The sequence below is a fragment of the Solanum pennellii genome, chromosome 11 (genome assembly GCF_001406875.1).
Source record: "Solanum pennellii chromosome 11, SPENNV200".
In the NCBI taxonomy this organism is placed as follows: domain Eukaryota; kingdom Viridiplantae; phylum Streptophyta; class Magnoliopsida; order Solanales; family Solanaceae; genus Solanum; species Solanum pennellii.
Window position 1 is genome coordinate 261,945 of NC_028647.1, and position 12,253 is coordinate 274,197.

At 28.3% G+C, this 12,253-nt stretch overlaps 2 protein-coding genes across 2 annotated transcripts; both read left to right on the forward strand.

Annotated features, from left to right (window-relative positions):
* Nucleotides 1-619: 619 nt before the first annotated feature.
* Nucleotides 620-1,575, forward strand: LOC107004122 (RING-H2 finger protein ATL78-like). Its single transcript, XM_015202356.2, has one exon. It carries the CDS (start codon nucleotides 704-706, stop codon nucleotides 1,364-1,366), a length of 663 nt encoding a protein of 220 aa, XP_015057842.1. The 5' UTR covers nucleotides 620-703; the 3' UTR covers nucleotides 1,367-1,575.
* Nucleotides 1,576-4,044: 2,469 nt separating this feature from the next.
* Nucleotides 4,045-4,854, forward strand: LOC107004521 (RING-H2 finger protein ATL78-like). The gene has a single exon (XM_015202731.2). The coding sequence runs from the start codon at nucleotides 4,086-4,088 to the stop codon at nucleotides 4,728-4,730; it is 645 nt and encodes a 214-aa protein (XP_015058217.1). The 5' UTR covers nucleotides 4,045-4,085; the 3' UTR covers nucleotides 4,731-4,854.
* The last annotated feature ends 7,399 nt before the right edge of the window (nucleotides 4,855-12,253 follow it).

The window sequence follows — 12,253 nt, forward strand, 5'->3', positions numbered from 1 at the left end:
AATAATGATAGGTTTATAATTCTTTTTGAAACTTGTGATTTGAACATTCCATGCTATAATGAAGATGTATGGGAGTATAAAAGTTTGTCATTGAAGGTAAAAAGTGAAATTCAGACTAAACACTTCCAAAATTTAAAATTCTTTTTTATTAGATTGAAAAGGAAATAAATTCACAAAAAATGAAAGAGAGTTTAATAATATTATCCCAAACAATGTTACTATTCGGAAGAGGAAAGTTGGTACTTCAAAAAAGCTAAAGGGCTCCACTTGCTGAATTTTTTTTGTCATGTTCAGAGTAGTATTAAAGTTTCGATTAAATTTAAATTGCGTATTGTTAGATTCATTTAAGGGTTACACTTCCAATAAAATTTTCTTTATATTCAAGATTAAAATCGAAAATTTCTGGTGAATCAATCTTATCAATACATTAATTCAGTGGCTCCACTAACAAACTCTTTATATCTATATTGCTCAAGTGTAAAGCTAGTTAATTGAAACAATGGTTTGGAACTCTGAAATATATTCTTTTAACTTAATAAATACTAATATATCTTTTTCATAACTAAAACTCAAAAAAGATAGTTTATCACACTTTACACTTGTTCACCTTATACATTAGTCCTATATAAAGCAATTGTTCCTCAATTATATTCATTCAAACAAAGAAAACACAAATACAAAGTCTCACCAAAAAGCTCTAAATATGTTAACTAGAACTTCCACTCTATTAATTCAAGAATTCATGGAGAACTTCCACTACTCAAGAAGATTACTCCCGGAGTCCACCATGGCACCGCCACCGGCAGCCGGAATCAGCCACTATGCAACTAATCATCAACCATTTGGTCACAAAGTCAACACATTTGATGCAAATGTTATTATGGTCTTGGCCGTACTTGTATGTGCCTTGATTTGTTCATTTATCTTGAATTTCATCATAAAATGTGTATGTAGGTGCACTACCCTAATATTGGTAGACTCATCCTTAAACCATACAAACAACAACCCTTCTTCAACAAAACTAGTCAATAGAGGGATCGAGAAAAAAGCCCTCAAGACATTTCCGGTTATAACATATAGTACTACTGAATTGAAACATCCAGGGTTGGACTCTGAATGTGTCATTTGCTTATCTGAATTTGGAATTGGAGAGAAAATTAAAGTTCTACCTAAATGCAACCATGGGTTCCACGTCAAGTGTATCGATAAATGGCTCAATTCTCACTCTTCTTGCCCTACTTGTAGGCATTGCCTAATTGAGACTTGCCAAAAAATTGTTCCAATTTCATCAGCTCTAGTACAAGAAGTTGTAATAAGGGTTGAACCTCTCCAACGTGAAGATGTTGTATCTAATAATCAACATTAGGTAGAATTAGTAGTAGATAAACTCAATTAGACTAGACATTAGCTTTTAATTAAGTTGATATAGTTTAGTTCTTTCTTTTGTCCTGTTGGAAAAGTTTTGGCTAGATATATAGTCTTGCAAGTGTATAAATTAAATTTTGTTCTTGTTTCTTTATCAAGATGATCATGCTCCTTCTTGTCAAAGAAAAGGCTATTATATTGTGGTTCCAAGTTGTCTATTTCTCATCAATAATAATTATGTATGGCTCGAATATAGGGAAGAACTTGTGTCCTAATGATGTGGTTAAAAGGACAAAAGGATAGATTCGTCAGATATATTATATGATCACCAGTATCTCACTTGTAACAAAAGAATATTATCTGGTACAACTTATAACGATATTTCGAGTAGAGCTTTTCTAGAAAAAGACAAGTAGTAGTAGTACACTTGGAAAATATTAACTTGAATATAGTTATATTGTGGTTCCAAGTTGTTTACAACATAATATACGTTGTTACTTTTTCACATCAATAATACGTATAATAAACTAATATAAATGTATATGATGTTGATTGGTGACAAATATTGTTTCATTTGATCTGTCTTCAACAAAACTACAGCTTTTCAGAGTATAGAAGGAGATTGATTAGTCCTTTAATAAATTGTTTTACTTTAATATGCGGCTAAAATCAGGGCTAAAAGGTATCAATTAAGATAACATTATGTAGAAATAAGATAACATTTGATCCAACAAGAGACTTATCTCTCAAGATTTAGTAACAAATAGGGACTTGTTTAATACTTAATAAGCATAATTAAGAATTTGGTTAATTTGAAAGAAATCTACCAAAAAAAGAAAATAAAAAGTAATTACATGTAGATGCCATGGAAAAGCCCAAAAGGTGACCAATGGAAAGGGTTTGATTACAAAATTTTGATAATTCATTGATTCATCTAAATATATGGTTCGTTTTTATTATAACTTTTTAAGTTTACTTTATTGAAAATTTATAACGTTCAAATAATATATGGAAAAGTCGAAAAGCTTAAGCAAGCGAATTAATTATTAATTTTATTTTTAAACTATTAACAACTTTAAAAACAAGCTTTAATTTAACTAATTGAACTTAAACACATCTCCTATCTTGTAACATGAGTAAATAAACCTCTAAATGCTTATCAAGTTTATGAGCGTTTTCAACCCTTTTCTCAAATTTTTATTAAGAATTTCATGTTTGCTATAAAAACTTAAAACTATTTATTATATCATGTAACAGATTATATTTTTTTATATTTAATTCGAATGACCCATACACCAATCCGTACTACTATATATGAGATAGATCTATAAGGTAAAATATCAAACAACATAATTAGAACTTAAAGTGCCTAACTGGAGATTTGATTCATGTACTAAAGAAGCTAGTGTTCAAAAAGAGAAAAAGTTAGAAACACACGTAGCAAAAATTAACCAATACTTGGCTTACAAATCTATATTTACAACACCTAACTAGTACTTTTTATACCATATGTTACCACTTTTTCGTATTGATAATAATCAGTTCAATCTCAACCGTTGTGACATGATGGCACACACTTTAATTTTCCATAGCTTATTAAAGTATCAAGGGCGTCCAAGAATAATTTTGTGCGTAATTGGTAAAATAAAAAAATAAAATATTATTAAAATTCGAATTAAAATTTTCTTCATTAAAATAGATATACATTAACACAATATCACAAATATAGATTTGTCAAATATATTTTATGATCAAAAATATGTAGTTAGGTATTCTGAAATAACTGTTATTTCGCCCTTAAATATATAAGAAGAAGTTATTCGAATGATAAAGGTCGTTTCCTCCAATAGCCTTCTAGCTATAGATTGATTGATATACAACAAAGTTAATCTATTTCGTTTCAATTTAGGTCAAAAAATATCAAAACTTGGGTACATGTGATTTGGTTCATTAATAATTGTACATAATGCTAATAACCACGTGTCATCCTACTAGACAGTCGCAATAGAGGTGCCCTGCCTCCCTCCTTCTTGAGTGGATAACCCATTAACTTATACCAACGGTAGTAATTAGTGGAGCATATGATAAAAGGAAAAAATAATTGTGTTTTTATGAATTTATAATTTGAAATGTTTCACAATAATACAGGAACTAAAAGCGGAGGCAAATTTAAAATTTAAAAATTAGTATACATCGAATAGCATTCTAGATGGATTTGAGCTCTAGTTTTATTAATGATTTCTCTGCCGTATATCGATAATATAAAAACACTAATATATTCTTTAAATATGCATAGTTAATTTTATCGTAGTTTTTATCAATTTTTTAAATAATTTTTTTTAAAGTTAATAAATACACATGCAAGATAAATCCGTCTCTAACTAAAAACTCTTTGAAATATACTTATTTTTTAAATAATTATTTTCGAAATTAATAAATGTACGTTTAAAGTGAATTATCTCATAATTCAAGAAAGAAATATAACCATTCTTTCTTGAATAAAAAACTAAAAAGAGAACTCAAATGTTAACCGTTCTTTTAACAATATAAAATAATATTATATCATTCTATTATTAAGACTCAAAAAGTTGACCACACTTTAATTTACACATGTCCACTCTATATACATTTGTCCTATATATAAGCATTTGATACTCATTCAACACCAACATAAACAAAGAAAACACACAATACAAAGTCCAAACCAAAAGCTCTAAAATATGTCAACTATAACTTCCAGTCTATTAATTCAAGAATTCATGGAGAACTTCCACTACTCAAGAAGACTACTCCGGGAAGCCACCATGGCGCCGCCTCCGGCAGCCGGAATCCGCCACGATACAACTAATCATCCACCGCCACTTGGTCACAAAGTCAACACATTTGATGAAAATGTTATTATGGTCTTGGCCGTACTTGTATGTGCCATAATTTGTTCATTTGTCTTGAATTTCATCATAAAATGTGCATTTAATTGCTCTACCCTAATATTAACAAATTCATCCTCATCAAACCATACAAATAACAACCCTTCTTCAACAAAATTAGCCAATAGAGGGATCGAGAAAAGAGCTCTCAAGACATTTCCGATTATAACATATAGTACTACTGAATCGAAACATCCAAGACTCGACTCTGAATGTGTCATTTGCTTATCAGAGTTTGGAGTTGGTGACAAAATCAAAGTGCTACCTAAGTGCAACCATGGATTCCATGTCCGATGTATCGATAAATGGCTCAATTCACACTCTTCTTGCCCTACTTGTAGACATTGCCTTAATGAGACATGCCATCCAATACAACAAGTTATAATAAGGATTGAAACTCTCCAACGTGAAGATGTTGTATCTAATAATCAACATTAGGTAGAATATCATTTAACAAATATTTCTTTTAAAATTAATTTTTCTTTCATGTAAATTGCATACAAGGATAGTAGTATATTCTAAGAAATTATAGTTCTTATTATTTGAGAGTTTGAAATACTAATACTGAATTGCACCTCTTGATAACTTTCATATCATTTGCACTATCAATATTTGTATGATCATATTAGAAGTTCCATTTTTAGGATTAATTTTTTTTATTCATTGTTCTAAACTATTATTATATATTTTTTAATTTATAATTTTTTTATTGCTAAACTATTTTCCTATATAATAAATTTAAAAATTTTTCATGCCTCAAATCTTATTTATTTATTCCCACCTTTCAAAATATGTTTTAAAATACACCTCATTTTTATTCCCAATGCATTAGCCTTAAGTGAAGTGACACTGCCCCATTATTTTGGCTCCACACCCTGTGAGATTTTTCAGGAGTTAAATTTGTATGATTCATTCTTTTTTAAGTCTTACCGTGGATTTCCAATTTTTTTAAAAAAGTGGGGGATAACAAGCCCAAAAAAAATAAAAATAAAAATCCAAATTCAATCTTTAATAATCGGCTTAAATTTTATCTAAAATAGTCCTGAATTTGAGATTCAAACTGTCTTCGATGTTCAAAATTTTTTGAAATATTATTTATTTGAAATGCAGTTTGTTTTCACAAATTAAGTTTGTTATTAGAGTTGATATATGCATGTTATAAAAGTAATTCACACATATTCTTACCGTTATACAAATATATCACATATACCTTTATCATTAGAAAGTACCTTACATATACTCTTTAACCTAAAGGGAAAAAAAATTGTTGTTACTTTCTCGCACTACTAAAAAAAAAAGTGAATACCGACCCTAGAAATACCGACCTCCAGAGGTCGATATTTCTGAAATACCGACTAAAAATCGACTTCCCAACTTAAACCGGAAAAAGCTTCGTCGCTATTCAATTCCGACCTCTGGAGGTCGATATTTACTGACCACTCGAGGTCAGTTTTAATTTAAGTCGATAAAATTTATTATTTTATTTTCCAACTTTCAGATGTCACTTTCATATATTTGTTTATTTTTTATTGTTAGTTGAATTAGCGTACGTAATAAATGTTGATAGCCACTAATCACCTTCCTGATTTTCGATAGTTCTACTAGACTACTACCACTCATAATTGACGACATCTCGGTTCACAAAGCATTTTGTATTCACACCGCAGGTTCCAAGGAATGAACACATCAAGGAGTATGATATAGACTGTCTACCCTAATATAAGCATTATTATTTGCTTCTCCATGATTCTAACTTGTGACCTATAGGTTACACGAGATAACTTTACCATTTTAAAATATAAAATTTTGAAAGTGCGATCAGTAAAATACTTTATCCATTTATCCATGAATTATTTAATTTAGAAACAAACAAATTTTTTATCCTATAATTAATGAGATTGCATCTTTGGTGGAATTTGAAACAACATGGATTGAAGATTTGGTCATGTACTAGGAATCAAGAAATGATTTTTAAAATAGCATATAGTTCAAAAAAGTTCAAGTACACGTAGCAAAAAGTAAAGAGTGTATGGTTTACAAATAACCATTTTACAAGACTTTTGAGACCTTTTTAACTACAATTTGGTAACACTTTTCCTATTACACTAATAATATAATCAGTGATATCACATGAAATTAAATTTTGATGTGGAGAATCACTAATATAAGTTATCTTTACAAATTTTCATCGTTTATTGACTAGGAAAAGAAAAAAAAAGAACTAGTACATGAACATCAAACTAGTTTTATTCTTACTCAACAGATCTAGATGCACATATAATTTTGAATTTTTCTTTGAACTAGTGTATCAACTCTTATATGTAGTACATGAACATCAAACTATTTTAGTTCTAAATTAGAACGCTATTTATGTATATGATCAGTTGATTGGCTATGTAAACTCTCATCTTGTTGGTGAAGGTTCAATTCTCCACCTCGTAATCAGTTATGTATACATGCTTTAAGACATGCAACCCCAACTAAACATTAATAGTAATATCACACGAAGCTGCAACTTTGAATTGTAGCTAGCCGATTAAAAATACATTATCGCCGCTTTCATAAAAAAAAAAATTGGACTAGTTATAAATTCTACGGTAGCCTTCACAATCACTCCACTTGTCTAATTATTTGCGTTTCTCCTAGTCCCAGGTCGATATATATACCAAAAAAATAGCCTCCTAATATATAGCAATTAAGATCATGGAGGATGACATTCACCACTTAGACACTGTGTTGAGATTACAAAAGATCAATAATCTTTTTGCTAAACAAGTGTGCATTTGGCCGTATCATCTCTGGAGATGGAGTATGTACTGATCATTCTAAAGTGGCTACAATGAAGGAGTGTTCAAACCCAATGATAGTGAAGGAGTTAAGAGGATTCCTTGGGTTGACAAGTTATTTAATTACAGAAAATTTACTAAGGGGTATGCACTTATAAGCAAGCCATTGACCAATCTGTTACGAAGGTGCAAATACTTTTCAGTTCTGCAAACTGATGGTCAAACAGAAAGGCTAAACAAATGTTTGGAAAATTATTTGAGGTGCATGAGTGGACATAAGCCAAAGGACTGGAATAAGTGACTTTCAATGGCTGAGTACTGGTACAACAACAACTATCACTCTACACTAAAAAATGACCCCCTTCAAAGTGGTTTGTGGTTATTAACACCCTCAACTTTCATTTTAGTGGCTATTATAGATGCCAGTCATAAAGACTTTTAGTGGTGACTACTATTGCTTTTAGTTTCCCTAATAAAGACTTTTAGTGGCGAATGATATCGCTTTTAGCGGCGATTATTATTGACCCTAAAAATGACTTTTAGTGGCGAACAATATAGCTATTAGTGGTCACTATAGTTGCCACTAATGAAGGCTTTAAGTGGCGAACAATATAGCTTTTTGCAATAACAGATATAATTTTTGGCGGAGATTATAGTTGCCAAAAAAAAGACTTTTAGTGGCAGTGAATATAGCTTATAGCGGCGACTAGAGTGACACTAATAAAGACTTTTACTGGCGACTCATATAGCTTTTGGCGGCGATTCTTTTTGCCACTAAAGGGCCTTTAGTAGCGACCTTTTAACCTTTTAGAAGCAATTATTGTTGCCATAAAAGGATTTTTAACGGCATCTATTTTCCCCTTAGTGGCATCTATTTTCCCCTTAGTGGCGACTCTTATGGTGGAAAGACAAATAAAAAAAATATAAGGGGAAGGGCAAATATTTACATTTTATTACGTCTTTCTACAATGAGTTACTAAGTTTCATTCAAGTCTCCTTCCGAATAAAAAATGGATTTTTATTACTTAATTATTTTCTAAGATTAGCTTATAGTTAGTTAAATCGTTGGTCAACTGCAAGTTAGCAGACATTTTTAATGTTTAACCCCTTCTCGAAATGCATGATCTAATTTTACTTTCTTTTAATATTTAGTCATGTAACTAATACTTATTAAACTTATTTTAGCATGATTTAGTACTTTAAATTATGATCGATATCATTATGACTTATTAATTTGCAATATTTGTTTTACGCGATTTTATTATTATTTTTTTTGTTGGATATTTTAGTGTCATTAATCACATCATATTTTTTGTTATTTTCTTGAGAAATAACTTAGATAGTTGCATTTTTGTAGGACTAAAGAAATATTTAAAGTATAAGTAAATTATATGTTTGTATGAATACTTTTATCGAAAAAATCCGAAGAAATCCGAAAAAATCCAAAGCTGAATAACCCCAAGTTTTATTGGTTTGAAGGGTCAGACTACTTTTGTGATATTATGCACTTCTTGTGTTCCAAGTTGTTTATATTACCAAAATAATAAAATAAAGATATTCATTTCAAAATATTTATTGGTTTATAAAATTGAGATAAAATTTATTATTATTATTCTTATTATTTTTATTTTACTTTTAATATTAGCTCTTATTTGCAATAAACAATATTTTGATTATATTAGAAAAATTAAGAATAAATTTATAAGAAAATACTTTATATTTATGATTTTTTAAAAGGTGTAAAAATTAGAAACACGAAATCTTAATTGGCATGGCCCTAAATAAAGTATATTATATGTTTAATAGAATAGATTTCGTAAAAAAAAGAAACTCCATATCAGCTTTACACGTTTAAAGCCTTTTGCTAATTATATTCTATCTTTTTAATTAGTGATCTTCTGATTAATAAAGATTTGAATCAGTATCTAAGAAGATTATCTTGCTTTAGCTACAAACAACAAGAACAATAATTTAAGCGTAAATTTGATTCCCCAAAATTATTTGTTGTGTTGTAAATTGTAATTAGATTAATTACCATGTTAATTTATATTATAAATAATTAATTAATAGATGGAGGAAAAGATTTAGCGGCTGATTTGTCTTAATCCTTTCTAATGTATCTCAAGGGTACTATAGTCTTTTCGATCTGTTTGGATCTTTTTTTTGACACAAGCGTTTGGACAAAGATCATTTTGTAATAATTAAAAAAAAAAGATAATTGATTTGGTGAACAAAGTTATTTGATATAAATATATACCAGAAAAAAGTATTTTCTAATTTTGACTTGACATGAAATTTAAGAAAAAGTAAAGAACTTTTTTGAATCTGTGGTCTTGAACTCAAGATACGTTGAGTGTATTAAAATGTTTTTTAATTTTGCTGTCTTAAACTTTGTCAAATAGATAGTTAAAATTAATAAATTGTTAAAAAGGGATAAATATGTTTCTTTTTATACAGAAAATAAAAAGAGTAGTAAAACAAATACTATTTCAACTATGAATTTGTTAAGTAGAGCTCTCGCGTCGATCCTTAAATATGGAGAAAATCTTGTTAGGAGCGCCAGTCCCATATTAAATGAGTTTTGTGGTTAACAATTCGAATTTAATTAAGCTCTAATGCGGATTTTCAAACACAAAATACTAAAAAAAATAAAAAAAAGGAAATCTGCAAGGAATTCATAAAGTAGATTGAATGCCACAATAATTTTTAAAAAATAATGAAGAAGTGATTGTTCAGAAAAAATATTAATTTTTTCATTATTCAAATACAAATAGCTAGAATTGATTAGTTCTGATAGTGATTAATATTGCGTCTAAAAGATATTTTATAGAAAGGCTTTAAAAGAATCAAAGAAAGTCACACTAACACTAGCTACAAACATATAAAATGTTTGATCAAATCTTAGCTCGAAAGCTAGAAATATTTAAAATTAAATTTTAATGCAAAAAGAATCAATCAAGGATTTGGTGTTTTCTTTTTTCGTGGGATCTTCGACAGGATTATTTGTGAAAAAAATTAGTATATTTGTAAATGATTGTAAAAAGTACTTTTAACTCATAATCAAATTCAAAATATTTAAAAATATATTCGAAAATGATTACCATTAACATAAAACTTGTTTGAATTTCAAAATTTAAAATGTATCACATAAATTAAGACGAAACATAGTTGTTGCTTTTCTTACTATATTCACTTTGTATAATTACTCTAAATAATTAGTGCATAGAAGCTAACTGGTCCTAAGAAATCGTTTGATATAAGGTATAAGGTATAATAATTTTTAAATTAAATGGAGAATTATCTTGTCTTATGCTTGGTTGAAGGTATTACGCAATCTAGAGATTATTTGTCTCACCATATATGCTTATTGCTTTTGTTAATATATTCACTTTGTATAATTACTCTAAACAATTAGTGCATAGAAGCTGAATGGTCCTATATAAGAAATCGTTTGGTGTAAGGTTTAAGATATAATTAAGGTATAATAATTTTTGGATTACATAATAGAGAATTATCTTATCTTATGCTTGGTCGAAGGTATTATGCAATCTAGAGATTATTTATCTCATCATATATGTGCTAATGATAAGATAGTTATCTCATATACATGATAAAATAACTTATTGCAAAAAAAACTTATTTTAAAATAATTAATTTTGAAATAACTTATTTCGAATTGAACGATCGGATAAGCAATCAGTACAAAATTGCCTCTTTCACTTTGTCCTTTGTTTCAGTCACTATTTGCTAAAATATGAGATATTATTATAAAATAAACATTAGTGCTTAATTATCAAAAAAATATTGTACAGTAAATGTTTATAGACCACAAAAATTTTCAAGTGGAGCCAAACAGTACTTCTCTTATTAATTTTTCCCTCGATATTCAAAATTTATATTGAAACCTCAATTCGAAATTTATATTAAAACCTCAGTTAAATTTGACGCAAATAGCACACAGAATCCATTCAATTATCATTTTGTTCAATGCTAAGTTGCCGCTGATTAATTCTTTTCTAGAATGGAGTCTTTAGATGCATCAAATATAAATGAGAAGTTTAACCTCTCATAAATATCAAGATTTTAAAATTCAAAACTTTCTCGATATTTCAAAATGTTATATATAGTAAATTAAGATATATGAAATGAAACGGGGGAGTATTTTTTTTATATAAAAGAATAAAAAAGAGTTATATCGTCCATTTTAAATTGTTAGACTTATTTTTCTTTTTAGTTTGTTATCTCAGATATCGTAGCTAATTTAGTAGCTCCAGAAGCATATGTAAAAGCTCGTAATGAAAATTGTAATCTTGTTGATGTAGGGTTAATCCTAAGATTTGTCTCTCATATTATTCGATAATAAAGATTCACTATTTGTCTTGTTGATACAAATTTAGAGAAATGGATACACTGTATACACCTTTTTCACCACTAGGTCTTTCTTTTTGTTTATTTATAATTATAATATGATTACAATGTAGTGGTGGAAATATAGCAGCTTAACATTACTAAACTTGGTTGGATTTAGTTTGCATATAATATTCTTGTTGATTTCTTCTTTATGGAGAAGAAATCGCCCTGAAGAAGGACTAAAAAATTAGAAGTGAAAATAATATATATTGTTGATATATATATATATATATATATATATATATATATCTTTTTTTTTTATCATTTGATATTCCATATCTACTTTAATTTGAAATTTCATTCGTAATGAATATTTTCACTTAAAAACTTTCTTATTAAGAATAATTTCATTCTCAAAACGTCAATTTGAAATCTCTAAATCATTTACCATCCTGGCTTAAAGTTCTTAAGCTAAATGGACATTGCAAATATAAAGAATGGAACTACAAGGCTAAACTTTATATCCTCCTTTATATTTTTGAACACTTACTATTAATTAATAATAGGTTGGTTGTTATCTCATTAAGCCATTCTATAAAGTTGGCTTTTTAAAATTAATAAAAAGGTGCAATATTAAAATCCATTAGAGAGCACACTTCAACACACATTATATGCTAAACTAACCCCACCCCCTCTATTGATATATAGTTTATCAAAAAGCTATTTATATATAAGAATAAAATACTAAGATTAGATAGAGGGTAAAAATGGAATATATAAACGCCTATCAAAATAATAGCATACATATATATATATATATATATA

What these genes read in the sequence shown, in the direction of transcription:
- LOC107004122 (XM_015202356.2), top strand. Translation starts at nt 704, where the DNA reads ATGTTAACTAGAACTTCCACTCTATTAATTCAAGAATTCATGGAGAAC.
- LOC107004521 (XM_015202731.2), top strand. Translation starts at nt 4,086, where the DNA reads ATGTCAACTATAACTTCCAGTCTATTAATTCAAGAATTCATGGAGAAC.